General features: G+C 37.5%; 1 protein-coding gene across 3 annotated transcripts; it reads left to right on the top strand.

The window, feature by feature from the left end:
* The first annotated feature begins 1,331 nt into the window (after window positions 1-1,331).
* On the top strand, window positions 1,332-20,279 carry LOC128206990 (baculoviral IAP repeat-containing protein 3-like). Of its 3 annotated transcripts, XM_052909765.1 has the most exons (10): window positions 1,343-1,441; window positions 10,820-10,851; window positions 12,857-13,268; window positions 13,594-13,875; window positions 14,168-14,304; window positions 14,467-14,524; window positions 14,815-14,940; window positions 15,689-15,775; window positions 16,377-16,466; window positions 17,809-20,279. In XM_052909765.1, coding segments are annotated over exons 3-10 (1,137 nt in total). In that variant the 5' UTR covers window positions 1,343-1,441; window positions 10,820-10,851; window positions 12,857-12,913; the 3' UTR covers window positions 17,811-20,279. The 3 variants fall into 3 exon arrangements, with proteins under 3 accessions (XP_052765724.1, XP_052765725.1, XP_052765723.1); XM_052909763.1 differs by lacking the exon at window positions 17,809-20,279 and having other exon boundaries at window positions 1,344-1,441; window positions 16,377-17,447; XM_052909764.1 differs by lacking the exons at window positions 10,820-10,851; window positions 17,809-20,279 and having other exon boundaries at window positions 1,332-1,441; window positions 16,377-17,447.
* Window positions 20,280-21,057: the final 778 nt, after the last annotated feature.

Below are 21,057 nucleotides of genomic sequence, written 5' to 3'. Positions count from 1 at the left end.
GGGTTAGCGCATAAGTTAGCGCAGTGACTAGCGCACTCGCTTCTCACTAACGAAACCGGGTGTTCCGGTTAGTGCATAGTTTGGCCTCTAGTTAGCGTAGCTATAAGCACACTCATCAAGACAACCCGGGATGTCGAATTAACGCAGTTATTTGCGCGCTCGCTTATCACCTAGGCGTCCTTGGTCGTCCAGTTATATGTGAAAGTGATGGCTCATGTACTTGCAAACTGCATTTTACAAGAGAACGCTGCGATGTTTGCGAGTTTGGTTACTTCGGAAATGACTGTTCTGATCACTGTGGAATAAAGGATGCACACTGGCGGCGTGTAATGCAAAGAACGGCGAATGTGCTCTGGGTTAGAAGTGGTCATTGGAGCGCTAGATGTGAATCTGGCTGCAATACAAATTGCACCGCTTTTGCGTATTTCACATGCGTGAATATTGTACATAACAGGAAAATTATGCCCTGTTTTGTAACATGACATGCAATACACATTGTCTCGAAAGAGTGTGCGATCGGGACTCTGGAAACTGATTTAAATGATGTATCAAAGATTATCATGGGCCTCAATGCGAAACCGATGCTCAGAAGCAAGTAAGGCCGTCGGCAACGAAACAACATGTAACGAAGATGGATATTGCTTAAATGGCTGTATGTATGGCTACTTTAGTGATAATTGTAAAACCAGTAAGTTGTCAGCTAAGATTTACTATATCCATAGAACGGCATGCTGGTATTTCAGGGAAAGACGAGAGAGAGAGAGAGAGAGAGAGAGCAACTGTAGAAGTGCAACTTTAAACTGCACCCCAACAAGGCACCAACAATGTCAGTTGTCTTCTAAAACTTACTATATGAGTAGAAAGGCATTCTGGTATTTCAGGGAAGGATAGAGGAGAGCATCTGACGGAGCGCAAGTTTAAACCAACTGTTAGTTTTATGACTTCGCCAAACAATAATAAAGTTATCTGCAATACATTTTATGAATATGCAGAAAAGGCCCTTTATGATCAAAATAGCCACAATTAAGTTGAAAAATAATACGTCTGAATCAGTAATTATGTATTTAAAATAGTTAAATTATAATTGCATTTTCTGTAAAAAAGACCCTTTACATGAAATCACGTGAAATATTATAAAATGTGTTGAAATAAAAAGGAACCAAAAAAAAAACGCACTTAAACTGTTAAAATCTGTTTCCATTTTAATTTTATTTCAAACATACGTCTAGAGCACTGTATGTAAGCTGGTTTTTACCTATACACACTAATGAAAACTAATGCAAATAAAGCGATAATATACATGTATAAGTCGCGCGAGGTATTAAATCTTTATCAAGTCTGGAATCCCACTGTATTGGGAAATATATTCAACTGATATACGTATTTATTAAGTAGATATTTTGTTCGATGATATCACCAATGATATATGGACTTCGAGAAGGTAAGAACAATTTGATATTGTCTGATTACTATTGTCTGCATTCTTTATACATTTGTGTTGGAAAGTACAAACATACATGATAGGTTATAACATTTGTACATACATGTTTGTTCATACGTAGATACAGTTTTATGTAATTAACTATCATATAGCGTGTTGAGTTCGTTACAATGATAACATATTTATTTTTATACTTTTGGGGAGAAAGATGTGATCAAATGAAGAGGACTGTAAAAAACATTTGTCACCATACTTTTTGATATCAACTTTGAAGGAATCATTCAGTAAAACTCAAATGACAATTACTAACGAATGTGCTGTTTTATTCCACACGTATGTGTCAATAATTAAACAAAAACACAAAGGCGATATACTTTTATAAAGAATATGGTAAAAAACACATTATTTCGTAATGTAAGAGATATGTCTGTGATATGTATCAGTTGATACTTCCTCATTATCCCATTTTAAATAACATAAAACCGAAGTAGTTGCAATTTTTAACCTGTAGTAGGTTCCAAAATATATAGCAACATGAGTTAAATAAGGATTATGTTAGGGTATGTTTAACCATTTATGATTGTTTAAGGGTGTATCGAACCAAAAAGGACTCTTTTAGGGCTTGGTGAAACGTTTATTACTGTTTTAAGGCGTGTCGAAACAATGGTGATTGTTTTAGGGCGTATCCAACCAATGGTGTTTGATTTAGAGCGTGTCGAAACAATGGTGATTGATTTAGAGCGTGTCGAACCAGTGATGATTGTTTTAGAGCCTGTCGAACCAATGGTGATTGATTTAGAGCGTGTCGAACCAAAGATGATTGTTTTAGAGCGTGTCGAACAAATGATGATTGATTGTGGGAGTGTCGAAACATTGATGATTAATTCAGAGTGTGTCGAACAAATGATTATTGTTTTAGAGCGTGTCGAACCAAAGATGATTGTTTTAGAGCGTGTCGAAACAATGATGATTGATTCAGAGCGTGTTGAACCAATGATGATTGTTTAAGGGCGTGTCGAACCAATGGTGATTGTTTTAGAGCGTGTCGAACCAATGGTGATTGTTTAAGGGCGTGTCGAACCAATGATGATTGTTTAAGGGCGTGTCGAACCAATGGTGATTGTTTTAGAGCGTGTCGAACCAAAGATGATTGTATTAGAGCGTATCGGACTTATGGTGATTGTTTTGTGTGTCGAACCAATGATGATTGTTTAAGGGCGTTTCGAACACACAGTGATTGTTTAAGGACTTGCCGAACCAATAATGATTGTTTAAGGGCGTGTCGAACCAACGGTGATTGTTTAAGGGCGTGTCAAACCAACGGTGATTGTTTAAGGGCGTGTCGAACCAACGGTGATTGTTTAAGGGCGTGTCGAACCAATGGTGATTGTTTTAGAGCGTGTCGAACCAACGGTGATTGTTTAAGGGCGTGTCGAACCAATGGTGATTGTTTAAGGGCGTGTCGAAACAATGGTGATTGTTTTAGGGCGTGTCGAAGCAATGGTGATTGTTCAAGGGTTCGTTGTTCGTCGGGATGTCGGACTGATGATGATTGTTTTAGAGCATGTCAAGCCAACGTTGGTTGTTTTAAGGCGTGTTTAACCAACGGTGATTGTTTAAGGGCGTGTCGAACCGGTGATGATTGTTTTAGAGCATGACGAACCAATGATGATTGATTCAGAGCGTGTCGAACCAATGGTGATTGTTTTAGGGAGTGTCTAACAAACGGTGATTGTTTTAGAGCATGTCAAGCCAACGTTGGTTGTTTTAAGGCGTGTTTAACCAACGATGATTGTTTAAGGGCATTTCGAACCGGTGATGATTGTTTTGGAGCATGACGAACCAACGGTGGTTATTTTATGGCGTATCGAACAAATGGTGATTGTTTAAGGGCATGTCGAACCAATGATGATTGTTTTAGAGCCTGTCGAAGCAATGTTGATTGTTTTAGGGCATGTCGAACCAATGGTGATTGTTTTCGGACTTGTCGAAGCAGTGGTGATTGTTCAAGGGTTCGTCGTTCCACGGCGATTGTTTTAGGCCTTGTCGCAACAATGATGATTGCTCTAGACCGTGTCGAACCAATGATGATTGATATAGAGCGTGTCGAACCAATGGTGATTGTTTTTAGGGCATGTCTAAACAATGATGATTGATTTAGAGCGTGTCGAACCAATGGTGATTGTTTTAAGGCGTATCGAACCAATGGTGATTGATTTAGAGCGTGTCGAACAATGATGATTGATTTAGAGTTTGTCGAACGAATGGTGATTGTTTTAGAGAGTGTCGAAGCAATGATGATTGTTAAAGAGCGTGTCGAAGCAACGGTGATTGTTTTTTTTTTTTGGGGGGGGGGTGTCGAATCAACGGAGTTTGATTTAGAGCGCGTCGAAACAATGGTGGATGATTAAGAGCGTGTCGAAACAATGGTGATTGTTTCAGAGCCTGTCGAACCAATGGTGATTGATTTAGAGCGTGTCGAACCAAAGATGATTGTTTTAAAGCGTGTCGAACAAATGATGATTGATTGTTGGAGTGTCGAAACATTGATGCTTAATTCAGAGCGTGTCGAACAAATGATTATTGTTTTGGAGCGTGTCGAACCAATGATGACTGTTTTAGAGCGTGTCGAAACAATGATGATTGATTCAGAGCGTTTCGAACCAATGATGATTTATTTAGAGCGTGTCGAACCAATGGTGATTGATTTAGAGCGTGTCGAACCAAAGATGATTGTTTTAGAGCGTGTCGAACAATGATGATTGATTGTGGGAGTGTCGAAACAATGATGATTATTTTAGAGCGTGTCGAATCAATGGTGATTGTTTAAGGGCGTGTCGAACTAATGATGATTGTTTAAGATCGTGTCGAAACAATGATGATTGTTTAAGGGCGTGTCGAACCAATGATGATTGTTTTAGAGCGTGTCGAACCAATGATGATTGTTTTAGAGCGTGTCGAACCAAAGATGATTGTATTAGAGCGTATCGAAGCAACGTTGGTTGTTTTAGGGGGCGTGTCGAATCAACGGTGATTGTTTTAAGGCGTGCCGAATCAACGGTGATTGTTTTAGGGCGTGTCGAACCAATATTGATTATTTAACGGAATGTTGAACGGATGATGATTGTTTTAGAGCTTGTCGAACCAACGAGGATTATTTTAGAGCGTGTCGAAGCGACGGTGATTGTTTAAGTGGGCATATCGAATCAACGGTGATTATTTTAGGGCGTGTCGAACAAACGGTGATTGTGTTAGGGCGTGTCGAACGGATGATGATTGTTTTAGAGCGTGTCGCTCCAACGGTGATTGTTTTAGAGCGTGTCGAACAACGATGACTGTTTTAAGGCGTGTCGAACCGATGATGATTGCTTTAGGGGGTATCGAACAAACGGTAATTGTTTTAGTGCGTGTCAAAAACAGGGTTTCTTCAGGGCGGTTGAACCGATGATGATTGTTTTAAAGCGTGTCGAACCAACGGTGATTGGTTTAGGGGGTGTCTAACAAACGGTGATTGTTTTAGGGCGTGTCGATCCAATGGTGATTGTTTTCGGGGATGTCGGACTGATGATGATGGTTTTAGACTATGTCAAGCCAACGGTGATTATTTTAAGGCGTGTCTAACCAACGGTGTTTTTTAAGGGCGTTTCGAACCGGTGATGATATTTTTAGAGCATGACGAACAAACGGTGGTTATTTTATGGGGTATCGAAGCAATGGTGATTGTTTAAGGGCATGTCGAACCAATGGTGATTGTTTTCGGACTTGTCGAAGCAGTGGTGATTGTTCAAGGGTTCGTCGTTCCACGACGATTGTTTTAGGCCTTGTCGCAACAATGATGATTGCTCTAGACCGTGTCGAACCAATGATGATTGATATAGAGCGTGTCGAACCAATGGTGATTGTTTTTAGGGCAGGTCTAAACAATGATGATTGATTTAGAGCGTGTCGAACCAATGGTGATTGTTTTAAGGCGTATCGAACCAATGGTGATTGATTTAGAGCGTGTCGAAACAATGATGATTGAATTAGAGTTTGTCGAACGAATGGTGATTGTTTTAGACCGTGTCGAAGCAATGATGATTGTTAAAGAGCGTGTCGAAGCAACGGTGATTGTTTTAGTGGGCATATCGAATCAACGGTGATTATTTTAGGGCGTGTCGAACCAACGGTGATTGTGTTAGGGCGTGTCGAACGGATGATGATTGTTTTAGAGCGTGTCGCTCCAACGGTGATTGTTTTAGAGCGTGTCGAACAACGATGACTGTTTTAAGGCGTGTCGAACCGATGATGATTGCTTTAAGGCGTGTCGAACAAACGGTAATTGTCTTAGTGCGTGTCAAAAACAGGGTTTCTTCAGGGCGGTTGAACCGATGATGATTGTTTTAAAGCGTGTCGAACCAACGGTGATTGGTTTAGGGGGTGTCTAACAAACGGTGATTGTTTTAGGGCGTGTCGATCCAATGGTGATTGTTTTCGGGGATGTCGGACTGATGATGATGGTTTTAGACTATGTCAAGCCAACGGTGATTATTTTAAGGCGTGTCTAACCAACGGTGTTTTTTTAAGGGCGTTTCGAACCAGTGATGATTGTTTTAGAGCATGACGAACCAACGGTGGTTTTTTTTTGGGGTATAGAAGCAATGGTGATTGTTTAAGCGCATGTCGAACCAATGGTGATTGTTTTAGAGCGCGTCGAAGCAATGGTGGTTGTTTTAGGGCGTGTCGAACAAACGGTGATTGTTTTAGGACTTTTCGAAGCAATGGTGATTGTTTAAGGGCATGTCGAACCAATGGTGATTGTTTTCGGACTTGTCGAAGCAGTGGTGATTGTTCAAGGTATCGTCGTTCCACGACGATTGTTTTAGGCCTTGTCCCAACAATGATGATTGCTCTAGACTGTGTCGAAACAATGATGATTGATATAGCGCATGTCGAACCAATGGTGATTGTGTTTATGGCGTGTCTTAACAATGATGATTGATTTAGAGCGTGTCGAACCAACGGTGATTGTTTTAAGGCGTATCGAACCAATGGTGATTGATTTAGGGCGTGTCGAAGCAACGGTGATTGTTTTAGGGGGCGTGTAGAATAAACAGTGATTGTTTAAGGGCGTGTCGAACCAACGGTAATTGTTTAAAGGCGTGTCGAACCAACGGTAATTGTTTTAGCGCGTGTCAAAAACAGGGTTTCGTCAGGGCGGTTGACCCGATGATGATTGGTTTAGAGGTTGTCGAACCAACGGTGATTTTTAAAGGCGTGTCGAACCAACGGTGATTGTTTAAGGGCGTGTCGAACCAATGGTGATTGTTTAAGGGCGTGTCGAACCAACGGTGATTGTTTAAAGGCGTGTCGAACCAACGGTGATTGTTTAAAGGCGTGTCGAACCAACGGTGATTGTTTAAAGGCGTGTCGAACCAATGATGATTGTTTTAGGGGATGTCGAACTGATGATGATTGTTTTAGAGCATGTCGAACCAACCGTGGTTGTTTTAAGGCGTGTTTAACCAACAGTGATTGTTTAAGGGCGTGTCGAACCGGTGATGATTGCTTTAGAACATGACGAACCAACGGTGGTTATTTTATGGCGTATCGAACAAATAGTGAATTTATAGGGCATGTCGAACCAATGTTGATTGTTTTAGAGACTGTCAAAGCAATGGTGATTGTTTTAGAGCATGACGAACCAACGGTGGTTATTTTATGGCGTATCGAACAAATCGTGATTGTTTTAGAGCGTGTCGTAGCAATGATGATTGTTTAAGGACTTGTCGAAGCAATGGTGATTGTTCATGGGTTCGTCGTTCCACTGCGATTGTTTTAGGCCTTGTCGCAACAACGATGATTGCTCTAGAGCGTGTCAAACCAATGATGATTGATATAGAGCGCGTCGAACTAATGATGATTGCTTTAAGGGCGTGTCGAAACAATGATGATTGTTTTAGAGCGTGTCGAACCAACGGTGATTGTTTAAGGGCGTGTCGAACTAATGATGAATGTTTAAGAGCGTGTCTAACCAATGGTGATTGTTTTAGAGCGTGTCGAACCAATGGTGATTGTTTTAGAGTGTGTCGAAGCAACGATGATTGTTTTAGGGGGCGAGTCGAATCAACGGTGATCGTTTTAGGGCGTGTCGAACCAACGGTGATTATTTTAGGGCGTGTCGAACGGATGATGATTGTTTTAGAGCGTGTCGCTCCAACTGTGATTATTTTAGGGCGTGTAAAAGCAACGGTGATTGTTTTAGGGGGCGTGTCTAATCAACGGTTATCGTTTTAGGGCGTGTCAAACCAACGGTGATTATTTTAGGGCGTGTCGAACGGATGATGATTGTTTAAGAGCGTGTCGCTCCAACTGTGGTTATTTTAGAGCGTGTCAAAGCAACGGTGATTGTTTTAGGGGGCGTGTCGGATCAACGGTGATTATTTTAGGGCGTGTCGAACGGATGATGATTGTTTTAGAGCGTGTCGCTCCAACTGTGACAATTTTAGAGCGTGTCGAATCAACAGTGATTGTTTTAGGGCGTGTCGAACGGATGATGATTGTTTAAGAGCGTGTCGCACCAACGGTGATTTTTTTTTTGTAGAGCGTGTCTTACAACGGTGATTGTTTTAGGGCGTGTCGAACTGATGATGATTGTTTTAAAGCGTGTCGAACCAATGGTGATTATTATAGGGCGTGTCGAGCGGATGATGATTGTTTTAGAGCGTTTCGCTCCAACTGTTCTTATTTTAGAGCGTGTCAAAGCAACGGTGATTATTTTAGGGCCTGTCGAACGATTGATGATTGTTTTAGAGCGTGTCGCTCCAACTGTGACAATTTTAGAGCGTGTCGAATCAACGGTGATTGTTTTAGGGCGTGTCGAACGGATGATAATTGTTTAAAAGCGTGTCGCACCAACGGTGATTATTTTAGAGCGTGTCGAACAACGGTGATTGTTTTAGGGCGTGTCGAACCGATGATGATTGTTTTAGAGCGTGTCGAACAAACGATAATTGTTTTAGCACGTGTCAAAAACAGGGTTTCTTCAGGGCGGTTGACCCGATGATGATTGTTTTAGAGCGTGTCGAACCAACGGTGAATATTATAGGGCTTGTCGAACCAACGGTGATTGTTTAAGGGCGTGTCGAACCAACGGTGATTGTTTAAGGGCGTGTCGAAAAAACGGTGATTGTTTTAGGGTTTGTCGAACCAACGGTGATTGTTTTAGAGCGTGTCGAACCAACGGTGATTATTATAGGACTTGTCGAACCAACGGTGATTGTTTTAGATCGTGTCTAACCAACGGTGATTGTTTAAGAGCTTGTCGAACCAACGGTGATTGTTTTAGGGTGTGTCGAACGGTTGATGATTGTGTTAGGGCGTGTCGAACAAACGGTGATTGTTTTAGGGCGTGTCGAACAAACGGTGATTGTTTTAGGGTTTGTCGAACAAACGGTGATTGTTTAAGGGCGTGTCGAACAAACAGTGATTGTTTTAGGGTTTGTCAAACCAACGGTGATTGTTTTAGGGTTTGTCGAACAAACGGTGATCGTTTTAGGGTTTGTCGAACCAACGGTGATTGTTTTAGGGCTTGTCGAACAAACGGTGATTGTTTTAGGGTTTGTCGAACCAACAGTGGTTGTTTTAGGGCTTGTCGAACAAACGGTGATTGTTTTAGGGCTTGTCGAACAAACGGTGATTGTTTTAGGGCGTGTCGAACAAACGGTGATTGTTTTAGGGCGTGTCGAACCAACGTTGATTGTTCTAGGGATTATCGAACCAACGGTGATTGGTTTAGGGCGTGTCGAACCAACGGTGATTGTTTTAGGGCGTGTCGAACCAACGGTGATTGTTTAAAGGCGTGTCGAACCAACGGTGATTGTTTTAGGGTTTGTCGAACCAACGGTGATTGTTTAAAGGCGTGTCGAACCAACGGTGATTGTTTAAAGGCGTGTCGAACCAACGGTGATTGTTTAAGGGCTTGTCGAACAAACGGTGATTGTTTTAGGGCGTGTCGAACAAATGGTGATTGTTTTAGGGCGTGTCGAACCAACGTTGATTGTTTTAGGGATTGTCGAACCAACGGTGATTGTTTTAGGGCGTGTCGAACCAACGGTGATTGTTTTAAAGCGTGTCGAACCAACGGTGATTGTTTTAGGGCTTGTCGAACCAATGGTAATTGTTTTAGGGCGTGTCGAACCAACGGTGATTGTTTAAAGGCGTTTCGAACCAACGGTGATTGTTTAAAGGCGTGTCGAACCAACGGTGATTGTTTAAAGGCGTTTCGAACCAACGGTGATTGTTTAAAGGCGTTTCGAACCAACGGTGATTGTTTAAAGGCGTGTCGAACCAACGGTGATTGTTTTAGGGTTTGTCGAACCAACGGTGATTGTTTAAAGGCGTGTCGAACCAACGGTGATTGTTTAAAGGCGTGTCGAACCAACGGTGATTGTTTTAGGGCGTGTCGAACCAATGATGATTGTGTTAGGGCGTGTCGAACTAATGATGATTGTTTTAGAGCATGTCGAAACAATGATGATTGTTTAAGGGCGTGTCAAACGGATGATGATTGTTTTAGGGCGTGTCGAACCAGTAGTGATTGTTTTACAGCTTATCGAACCAACGGTGATTGTTTCAGAGCATGTGGAACGGATGATGATTGTTTTAGGGCGTTTCGAACCATTGATGATTGTTTAAGGGCGTGTCGAACCAATGATGATTGTTTTAGGGCTCGTCGAACCAATGGTGATTGTTTTAGAGCGTGTCGAACCAACGGTGATTGTTTTAGTGCGTTTCGAACCTACGGTGATTGTTTAGGGCATGGCGGCCAATGGTGATTGATGTAGGGCGTGTTGAAACAACGATGATTGTTTTAGGGCGTCTCGAACGGATGATAATTGTTGTAGGTCGTGTCGAACCAATGATGATTGTTTTAGGATATGTCGAACCAATGATGATTGTTTTTAGAGCGTGTCGAAGCAACGGTGATTGTTTTAGGGCCCGTCGAACCGATAATAATTGTGTTAGGGCGTGTCGAACCAATGATGATTGTTTTAGGGCGTATCGAACCAATGGTGATTGTTTTAGGGCGTGTCGAACCAATGATGATTGTTTTAGGTCTGGTCGAACCAATGATAATTGTTTTTGGATTTGTTGAACCACGCACTCCAGTCAAGTTATTTTCAGTTCAAACACCATTTATTTACTAATAGTATACATGGCAAGTTAGTTTATATGAAAAAAAACTTATAATACATGTCGACAGTTATAAAAAATAAAGAAGTTTTTAATTCTATGTAATTGTACACATTTGGGTATCGGAAAGTCATTCAATATGACTACGATTATTATGTTCAATACGTTTAATTTATTATTAAAAATAATTTCACATTTATACAGAACATTGAGAACACAAGAAGGATCTCATTCATGTAAGTACAAACGATTGCTGTAAACATTGCAAAAAATGTAACATTTGTTGCTAAGGGCCTAGTTTAATTCTTCTATAAGTGACCCCCCCCTCCCCCAAACAAAAAATACAACAAATAACAACAACAAAAAAAACGTGTATTTGTACACAACATCTGTTAATTGATCTTAATCTTATTGCCTAATTGTCTTATCAGATCTCTAATCTGAGTATTCTGCTGTGCAGTTTAGGATGTTTTATTATAGAAATGGACCTTAAATGGCCCTGAGCCAATAAACGAATACACAGGAAATTGGCCCCTACTGTGACACCAGTGCAAATAGCAGGAGATGCACAGCAGGGGATTAACATGCCAAACATTCCTTAAACTAGGCCTTTAAACGATTTCAAAAGATCATCATTGACACCCACTTTCTAACCCGTGCACATACACGAATACAGTTTGTAATAATGATGATTTAAATATTTAAGCTATTTATATGTTTGTCGTCATAAATGTAATACTTAAGTTATTGAACGATTGGCGAAGCTTACATGAATACATCACAGCTAATTGTACTGATACACTTTATGTATAAATGGGAAACCATTTTGATATGCGTCTTAAAATATAATTTTGAAAAATAGTCTCAGATTGTTGATATTATGATTACGTTAATTCTAGTTGGTATATAAAATGGATAAAAACTAGAGAGTTTTTTTTTGTTGTTGATTTTGAAACACAATCTAAAATTCTCCTTTTTAAGTTTTACCACACTAAATACCCCGAAAGTAAGTGAAATCATACTTGTAATAAATGGAATGGAAACATTCAAATTATTATAAATATTAGTATGAAGTACATTTTCCATCACGTCTTTGAGTGCTGATAATGATGTTGGACCGATTACAAGGTTCTTAACCATTGATATGAAGGGCCAATTACACCGATAAGGATGTCACTACTCATTGTTACATGTCATAATTCTGTTTTAACACATAACATTAAAAACCATCTCAGAACATTGACTACTTTTCATATTCGTATTTTTGACTCTTTAAAAAACAAACAACTGACCTTGCTTTTACATTTTCAACTCATTGTTGGTACGCATACAAACGATTTGGTCATTTCATGGAATATGTTTGAATAAGAAATGTTAGAAGTACAGTGTACAAATGGAATTCTAGTGTACATTCAAATACGGTGGCCAAACATTTGTAACGAATTTCAGGAAATACTATTTTTTAAGGTTATTGCATAAAATAATTCTTTTCTTATTTTCCCACAAAGATCATAAACGCTTCCTGTTGAATCCTGATCAAAATATTAGTTTGCTTCAAACATACCATTTAACTTCCATTATTGCCCATTTTGATAACGTCAAATTGACTATTTGTGATGACGTCGAATTGATGATGTCATTTGAAATAAATTACTAAATAAGTTATTATCAAAACGCCTAGTTATAATGTTAAATGCATTTGAAAGCATTATGTTTTTAATTAAAGGCAAATAAATGGATTTCATTTACAAAAAACAGTTATTTTTCTCGTGTACTATAATTATTATTACAGCGTTTAAGACTAATCGTTTGTTGAAAATTGGTCCAAAACTGCCGCTGTATAAAAAAGGACAGCACTGAACGTCACAATTGTATGACACAAACGCGTCACAATTGTATGAAATAAACGAAGAGCCTTATAATAGGAATAATCGCATTGTAATATTGATTTTAACGGTATATTCTAATCCAATGTTCTTTGATATATTTAACGGTTCATGATGACGCCTTCACCGTACAATAGTTTTTATTTTGTCAGTCACAACACATACGCAAGAACAAATCGAATTCCTTCTTAAGGTATATTTAGGATCGAACAATTGTGTTTGCAAACCTATTATTACATAGCATTTTGTTTGTAATGTTCGACTATACTGTGCATATTAGTAAATACCACCCAACTGTTTTACATGTTATTTACAAAGATGCAGTTAATTTCAAGGGTATACTTTTATCTTGCAGGCCAAACGAAACGCGTTTGAACATAACCAATTCATTTAATTAGAAAAGAAAAATTCAATGGATAATGCCTTTTGGAATAATCATATGACAACAGCATCGTCGTCATATTCAAGCAGCAGTAGATCTACTTCACCCAAGGGTATATTTGACCATAAAACACAACCCACCAGTCTCGTGCCACAAGGAGGATTCGCATACCAGGATCAAGAGGCGAGCCAGTACCAATCATTGCCCGCAACTCAAACTCATACAAAGAACACCCAATATACAACCTTCTCTGCCCCACGTACGGGGTCTAAGCAAACAGGTGTATTTGTTCCGCTTAAGCAAATCAGAAGGGCTGTGTACGACATCAACACACTAGCGGTGCAGCCTACGGAAGACCCTCAAAATCACTCACGGGAACATCAAGGTACGTTACAGATTAGGCTGTAAATCAAATTTTGTATTTATCAATTAAAAAACTAAACCATTATTCTTTCCTAATTGTTCTTATCCAATATCTTTATTAAGCAAAACCTTCCAATATATTCTGTGAACATGCATCGTTTGTGTTACGGAATAACATATAGCACCGGTATTTACTCTTGATATATATAATTTGAAAACGATAAATTTAATGCTTTTAAAACAGAGCATGATTGTAATGTTCGCTGTATTGAGTGTTTATGACAGTTGCTTCAAGTATTCGTAATAAATCGTTCATGTGGTTTTACAAACTATTCTAACATCAATAGTAGCAAATGGTATTGCCAGTCCAAACACTCAGAAACGAAATCAAACCCTTGCATCGACTGCAACGGCAATTGGTACAGCTAAGCCGGCATCAAGTTCTTCTTCAAGTGCTATAGTGAACTCCAGCAAGCGTCCAAAATATCCAAAGTACATGACAACGGCTTCGCGACTGGACAGTTTTAAAGATTGTCAAAGCGTTTCTGTTTCTACACGACTCTTATCTGAAGCAGGATTCTTTTATGCGGGGTCTGAGGATTGTACACGTTGTTTTGATTGTGGTTTAGGTAAGTTCAACTTCAATAATATATTGTAGAGGTTAATTCGAACTATCGTACACATAACAAGCTAAACGTGATACCTTATTTAGGAGACACAAACAGATCGGCAAAGTTATACCTTTTGGAAAGGCAAACTGACAATCAACACCATCGCACTTAAAATGCGTGTTTCTAGGTCAAGTGACAAATAATGATCCATTAAATGTTATAGATCTGTCACAGGATCATTTACTATATGTGTTTATAGAATGATGCTTTACTATGGACCATGCTTTACATGTTTTTTTCATATTTACAGGATTGCGAAATTGGTCAAAGAACGACGATCCGTGGACTGAACATGCTCGGGCTTCGCTTGATTGTGATCACGTGGTTTCAATGAAAGGGCGAGAATTCGTGAACCTGGTTAAACTTGCACTGGAACTGACAACCGAGGTAATGATAGAACTGCAGTAGCTGTACACCTCATTAAGCGACAGTGTGGTTACTTACAGATACAAAATCCACTATATATATATTATTTTTTTCAATCATGGTGTTGTCTCTTCTATATCATTTTACTTAAAACATAGTATATATTTAATATCTCATTTCTAGAAGAAAACAGGAGTGTTGAACACAGCTGATGTCTCTGAGGAGTCATCTTCACCAAACGGTAAAAAAAACGCTTAGATAAAATATTTTTATATCACATTTTAAACCTTGAACTCAACGATTAACGAATGTTCGTTAATAGAACATATTTAAAACACAGTATAATGTGTATAGTAGCGCATATTTGCAGTATTTATGACTCAATATCGATTGTTCTTGATTAAGGCTTTAGGAAATTGTTTTCTGAATGCAACAATCTATTTTATCAAATCGAGACTCCATATTTGGGCTAATTTATCATTTGGTGGAACACCAGTTACGGTAACAATAACCAATATAATTGTTTTGCAGCTAAGCAAGATTCATCTGACGAAATTAACAAATTGATGAAAACAGAAGCAGCTCAAAGTGTATTGCAAAATGGTTATAGTGAAGATTTGGTTAAAAAGGCGATTGTAAAAGTCCTGAGATCCAAAGGTATTCTCTTTGATAAGTCTTATATAAATATCTGCATGCACATTTCAGTTATACATATTAGTAATAATGAATATGTAGAGTGAAGGATGAGATGTTGGACACATCCATAATTTACTGGTGCCTGATACTCAATACTGTTTGCCAGTTTGTCCGTCTGTCCATTCACATTTTTTGGGTGTCTTCATTTCTTAATAACATTAAAGCCTATTTATATCCGACCCCTTGTGTTTTTCCAAAAGTGGTTGAGCTATTACATTTGGTCTTACCTAATTGGCGATGGTTCAATTTTAGGTGAAACTTAGAGTGTGGAGTTACTGATCGTATCGTTAAATTTCAAACGAAAGGTTCATTGGAGTTTAATATAATGTTGATAAACACATTTCATGTTGTAGTTTTTTATTGTCTAAAGCTAATATGTAGCTATATTCTGAGAAGAAGAACACTCATCAAGCCGAAATTAGGCTCTTTAAAACAATGTTTGTTCTATCATTCCAATTAGTGTTAACATAAGTATTGACAAAGTGACATACCTTTCGTATTACATGTGCACCTTCGTACCTAGACTTTCGTTGCCTTGTCTTGCTACTTGGCTGCTTAGGTTTAATAACAGTTTTTTAGGTGGATTCTTATTGAGATTAACAGGGGCGTCAGTTTTTGTGTTTCAAGTTAAGAGAACGTGAATGTTTTTTTTTTAACTAATCTTACAGGGTTAAATATGATTCTTAACCCATTTAGTGTTACATTACAGGAGCAAACGAACTCACTGGTATGAACCTAATGCAGGAAATAATGACAATGGAAGAAGAGGAAGACATTATTGACGGGAAGACTTCGGGTCAGTATTTTGGTGTTTAAGGTAATCCGCTACAGTCATATGTACATAGCCCCTTATTGATATGATATTATTCCAAAGGGTGCCCAGAAAAAGAAACGGTAAAAATAATATAACAAACAAGGATCTTTGACCTGCAAAATGATTAGTTGCAAGTCCAATTTTGGTTGATATAAAGAGCAATGGTAAGCACTTAAATAACTTTATGTATGATGCTCTTAAGGACATTTGTTTTATACGTTAGTAATGAGCAGGCGAAGCTTTTTCAAATAATGTCAACATTATAGGCATTAAATTGAACATTATGGTTAAGGTAGCCATTACAGAATCGGCTTTTTAGGGTCATATTACTAAATATGTTATTGTTTGAGGTAGACTATTGTTTACATTCTGTACGCGTTTTTCATGGATTATATTGATGTATCTAGAAGTTACAGTAGTAACATGTTTATGTGTGATTCATGTGTGGGTGTCTTTTCGTCTGATGACATTCAAGTGCACAATACCATTGGGAGATATTGACGACTGGTATTGTGCGTATAATGGTATTATTAAATAGTATTCCTATCAACAGTACGTTTGAATGGGCACTTTATATATACAGAAGATGTTCTTCCTGCCAAGAGACAAACTAAGGCGGCAGTACTTTCCCACGAAAACCAACACCTGCGGGACAAGGCTCTTTGTTCCTATTGTAAGCGGCTCGAGGTTTCCCTCGTGTTTCTTCCATGTGGGCACCTTGTGTCATGTTCCATATGCGGGAACAGACAGAAGTCATGTGTCACGTGTGGTCAAAACGTTAAAGGGACAATTAGGACATACAAAGCTTGAAATATGCAGCATTAACATTCGATGAAAAGATTTTGCGTTTACTAATTTTTATGCTTAAACGACTTTTTTTTGTCAGCAAAAAGCCCATAAAAGATATTGATCGTGTTTCTCTTTTACAATCTCACAAATTTGCTCCTTCCAATATTGTAACACGTGTATTCCACATTGCGGATATTGTTTTGATGTTCAACTATCTTGAAGAAATGATTAAGAATAAAGTTTGCTTAATGTAACAATTATGATGTAAAATATGTATTACTTTTCGCTTTGTTCGAACAGCCGAGCTGTGAAGTCATTACTTTCTGGTCAAGTCGGCGAGCGGTATTCGATCAATAGTGGCATTTTCTCAGACATTCACGCAATTATTTATAGTAAATTCGTAAACCGGTTTTCGTAAATGATTTTACCCTCGATATTGAAATTATTTTCATAAATATTCGTGTTCATGATTAACGAATAAATATCGGACGCTTGAAAGAATAAACCAGTTAAGGGAATCATCAATACCGCATAAGTTCAATATAGTGCGATAAAAACATCTCGTTTTAAATACACAATGATTTGATGAAACAAACATGGACAAAATAAAAACAAATCTGAGAATTTCCATTTAATGACTGGCGGATTGACGAATCGAATCAACATATATTTTCGTGAACTTCAACAATAAAGGTCAATCGTGTGTTAACTCAGCGGATTGTAGTGGTAAGGTTTTTTTTATTTAATTTCGGTGTCATATAAATGGCTTATCAAGACGTTTTCGTGTGATCTCATGTCTGGGTGTTACCTTTGAAATAACTCAATGTTTCTTTTGCAATAGATATATAAAATTCTCTGGATTATTTTTCGCTGTTTTTTATTCTTCGACAAATATTGTATGCCTAATCATATTGGCATATATACTTCGGAGATATCAACATTTTTGTTTCCTAATGTTGTGCAAGTGAGATAGAGCACAGCACAGATCTTGTCGTGATATATGAAACATGCGGAGAAATTACAACTATATGTTCTTATAAGGACGATAATTTTGAACGCTGTCATCGGTATAAAACAGCTGTACTGTCTGAAATGAGTATTAACAAAAGCAAAGAAGTATCTTTCGAGTAGCGCACAGCAATTTCACAACACGTTGACGATAGAGCTATATCCATGTTGTGGTTCGAACAAATGGTTGCAATTTGTTTTTTGTATGTAACGTACAGAGGATGTAGTAGCTGGCGCGGCCAGGGTCAGCCTTGATACAAGAAGCCTGGTTGGAGGAGGGAGTTGCGTGTTTACTGCCTGAGGGATCAAGCCATTTGGTTGAGCCTTTCTGCTTCCAATGTTGAGGTATGTCTACTAGATCGAGATTTGTTTGCATAATGACAGTATTTATGTAATCTACGTTACAGCTTATTTGTAAGAATAAAATATTTGGGTCGGAATAAAGTATGTTTACAAATAAAATTGAATAAGTTAAATCAGAATTTGACATGACATTCTTGTCTTAATTGAGTACACACAATTGATACGAAATGCAAACACACACTGAAGTCACAACAATTAAATACACTTTGGAAAAGCAACGTCGGAAATCCTCACATACACTTCAGCTGTCCTTACTACAAGACTTACAGGTTCGGTATAACTCAGATTTAGCCATTCTTTACACACAAACAATCATAGAATTATATTTAATGAATATCGCGTTAACAACGTTTTCTAAATTTGAAAATATATTTCCATTAATGAGTACATGTATTGTCGAAGTTAAGCTGTTAATTTAGAACGATGAAATGACTCCACAAATTATTGTAGCTTGCTACAGTGTGTATCGAAACTCAAAGGTACCGCTAGTTTACGAAAAATAATAGATATGTGTTTAAATCGTTTCATACGTGTTTGTGATGGAACTGGCAGCAGAGACGGAGCAAAGGTTTGGCAAAGGAGGAGAAAGAACGCGTGACGGTGGGGCAATGCTCTGAGAAAGTGACAAGAAAATCATATATTATAAAGGACTTCAGCCAATTATATTTAACATACCTACAATACAAACGAGATATCAGAAAGCTAAAAACGCAATGACCGCTCAAGGTGTCCATCCATATGGTTTATATCCTTTATTATCTGTTGTCCTGTATATCAAAATAGTTATGCCAATTGTTCGTTATTGTAGCAAAGTGTGGAATAATATTACAGCTAGTGACATTACTACAATAAATCGACTCCAACACTTTATTGTTAAGAAAATCCAGGGATTTCACTTTACAACCAGATCTGATATGTGTGAGTTCATGCTGGGACTTAACAAGTAATTTTCGTCGGTTATAATCAGGAAGTTGTTGTTTTTACATTTACTTTTATGTCTTGACTCTAAATGTACTAGTAAAAAATTAATATATTTTTAACACGATACTTCAAGTACGTCCAATATGAGAATGTTACTTAAGGCTTTATACCTGACATCTGTAAAATTGTATGTGCCTTTGCACTTCATAACTTTATTAATTTTGCTTTAATACACCCTGAACAAATACCATCAAGACACGAATGGAAAACTACTGTGAACTGTCTCGTATTTTCTAAAGGAACTTTGCTGGAGGCAGATAGAACTATGTCGGACGAAGATTTTAGACTTTTCAAAGTGTTACAACCAAATGTTTCCAAAACAACAGTGTATTATATTTTTGACACGAACTATGTCAAACACATCCGAATGTTAATTGCTAAGATCTTGTGCAAAATACTACCGAACTGTCTTCAATGATGCTGCAACTGTGGTAAACACGTTAATAACGTAGAAATACACAGCGTATATGAATGCAGTGTACATAAACATGATAGGCGGTGTTTCATCGCTGACGTCACGGAACTAGACGTCGACCTTGCCCATGAACTAGCAATAATGAACGGAGAAACATTATTCTTTGCACTTCCTGGCGCAGAACTCATAGTTCCTGACTACCAGCTGATCCGCAAACAGTTCCTGAGGCGATCGTATATGTTTATATATAAGTGTCTGAATGTTTAAGACAAAAAGCTATGTTTTAAAACATGTAAGAGACATAATGCCTTTTGCACTGTAAAATTGTATTCATTGCCAATGTGAAACGCTAATCTGCCTAATTTGTACAGTATTGTCATTATTAATTACTTTTTGTATATAATATGAATATCTCCACGAATGATGGAAATAAAGATGAGTTGAGTTGAGTTGAGTTGAGTTGAGATCCTAATTTAAATGTCTTGATTGGTTTATTTAAATTATTGTATAAATATTGACCAATCAAATAACATTTTGGCTAACTTTGACCAAACAAAACAAATACCAGTGTTATACAAATGGCTGCTGCATACAATTTGTAAATACTTATTATTATTTACTTATTATCATTTCTATTTCAATTTATTATTTCCTTTAAAATTATATATATGAGCATTGGGTTCAATTTAGTGCACGTGTGTGTGGTACGATTGATTAAATTGAATATTTCATGTTATAATAAAAATGCAGTAAAATGTTTCTCTCTTCGTTTCAATTAAATCAATACTGTTTACCATCGTATGCATTCCTTTGTTTGATTAACATTGTAATGTCTTGTGAGCAAACTTTAAATGTATTTGCAATATTTAGAGTTGGGGGTCACGCACAATTTTATCAAACTTCGACCATTGTTCCTAGCTGTCTTTATCAGTTTTAGAGAAATATGATTATGTTCTTTGTATGAATTTAACAAAAAATAAAACGTAATTAATCCCTTGAATTTTTATTTTGATCTTCGATCAATGTTTGTATCTACTAACAAATATTTTGTGCAAAAAAACACACCAAAATGGCGTTAAATTTTATAAAAAATACATTCAAACAAAATGTATAAAATCGGTTTAAATATTAAAAAAGCATACACAAATCGCATAAAGAATTGTCAAACGACATGTTATATGTCTAAAGGAAATGAAAAAAATCACAATCATAGACAAACATCAAGTAAAATGGCTGCCGTTAGGCAATTTTTTGTTTGTTATTTTGCTGAAAAGAAGATCGTAATTTGCAATACCTTTTCAAATATGCAAAAAAGGACAGTTTATTATGAAACTTACCCCAAACATGAAGAAAGAAAAAAAAGTTTGAATCAGTAAATATGTATTATAAATTGTCGCGTATTATGATGTAAAAAATATGTATCATTATTGAGTTTATTTTCACGGCAAATAGTCACCATTAACGGAAAAGCGTCAACTGTTCTGACAATGTTTAAAGATAAAACAAATGTAATTTAAATTGATTGTTTTAAATATCTATTTCCAGAGCATTGGTTGTTAAACTCAGTTGTTTTATTAACTTCTTTTATATACAATGTTTCTCCATTTCCCTTAGCGCATTTAACGTTTTTCACGTTTAATAAGGAAATGTTCTCCATTTTTGCCATCGCGATAAACTTTGAAGTCTATTTCTGGTAAAGAATATAAAA

This window comes from Mya arenaria, chromosome 10, assembly GCF_026914265.1.
Source record: "Mya arenaria isolate MELC-2E11 chromosome 10, ASM2691426v1".
NCBI lineage: Eukaryota > Metazoa > Mollusca > Bivalvia > Myida > Myidae > Mya > Mya arenaria.
This window is presented reverse-complemented; position numbering and strand designations above follow the sequence as displayed.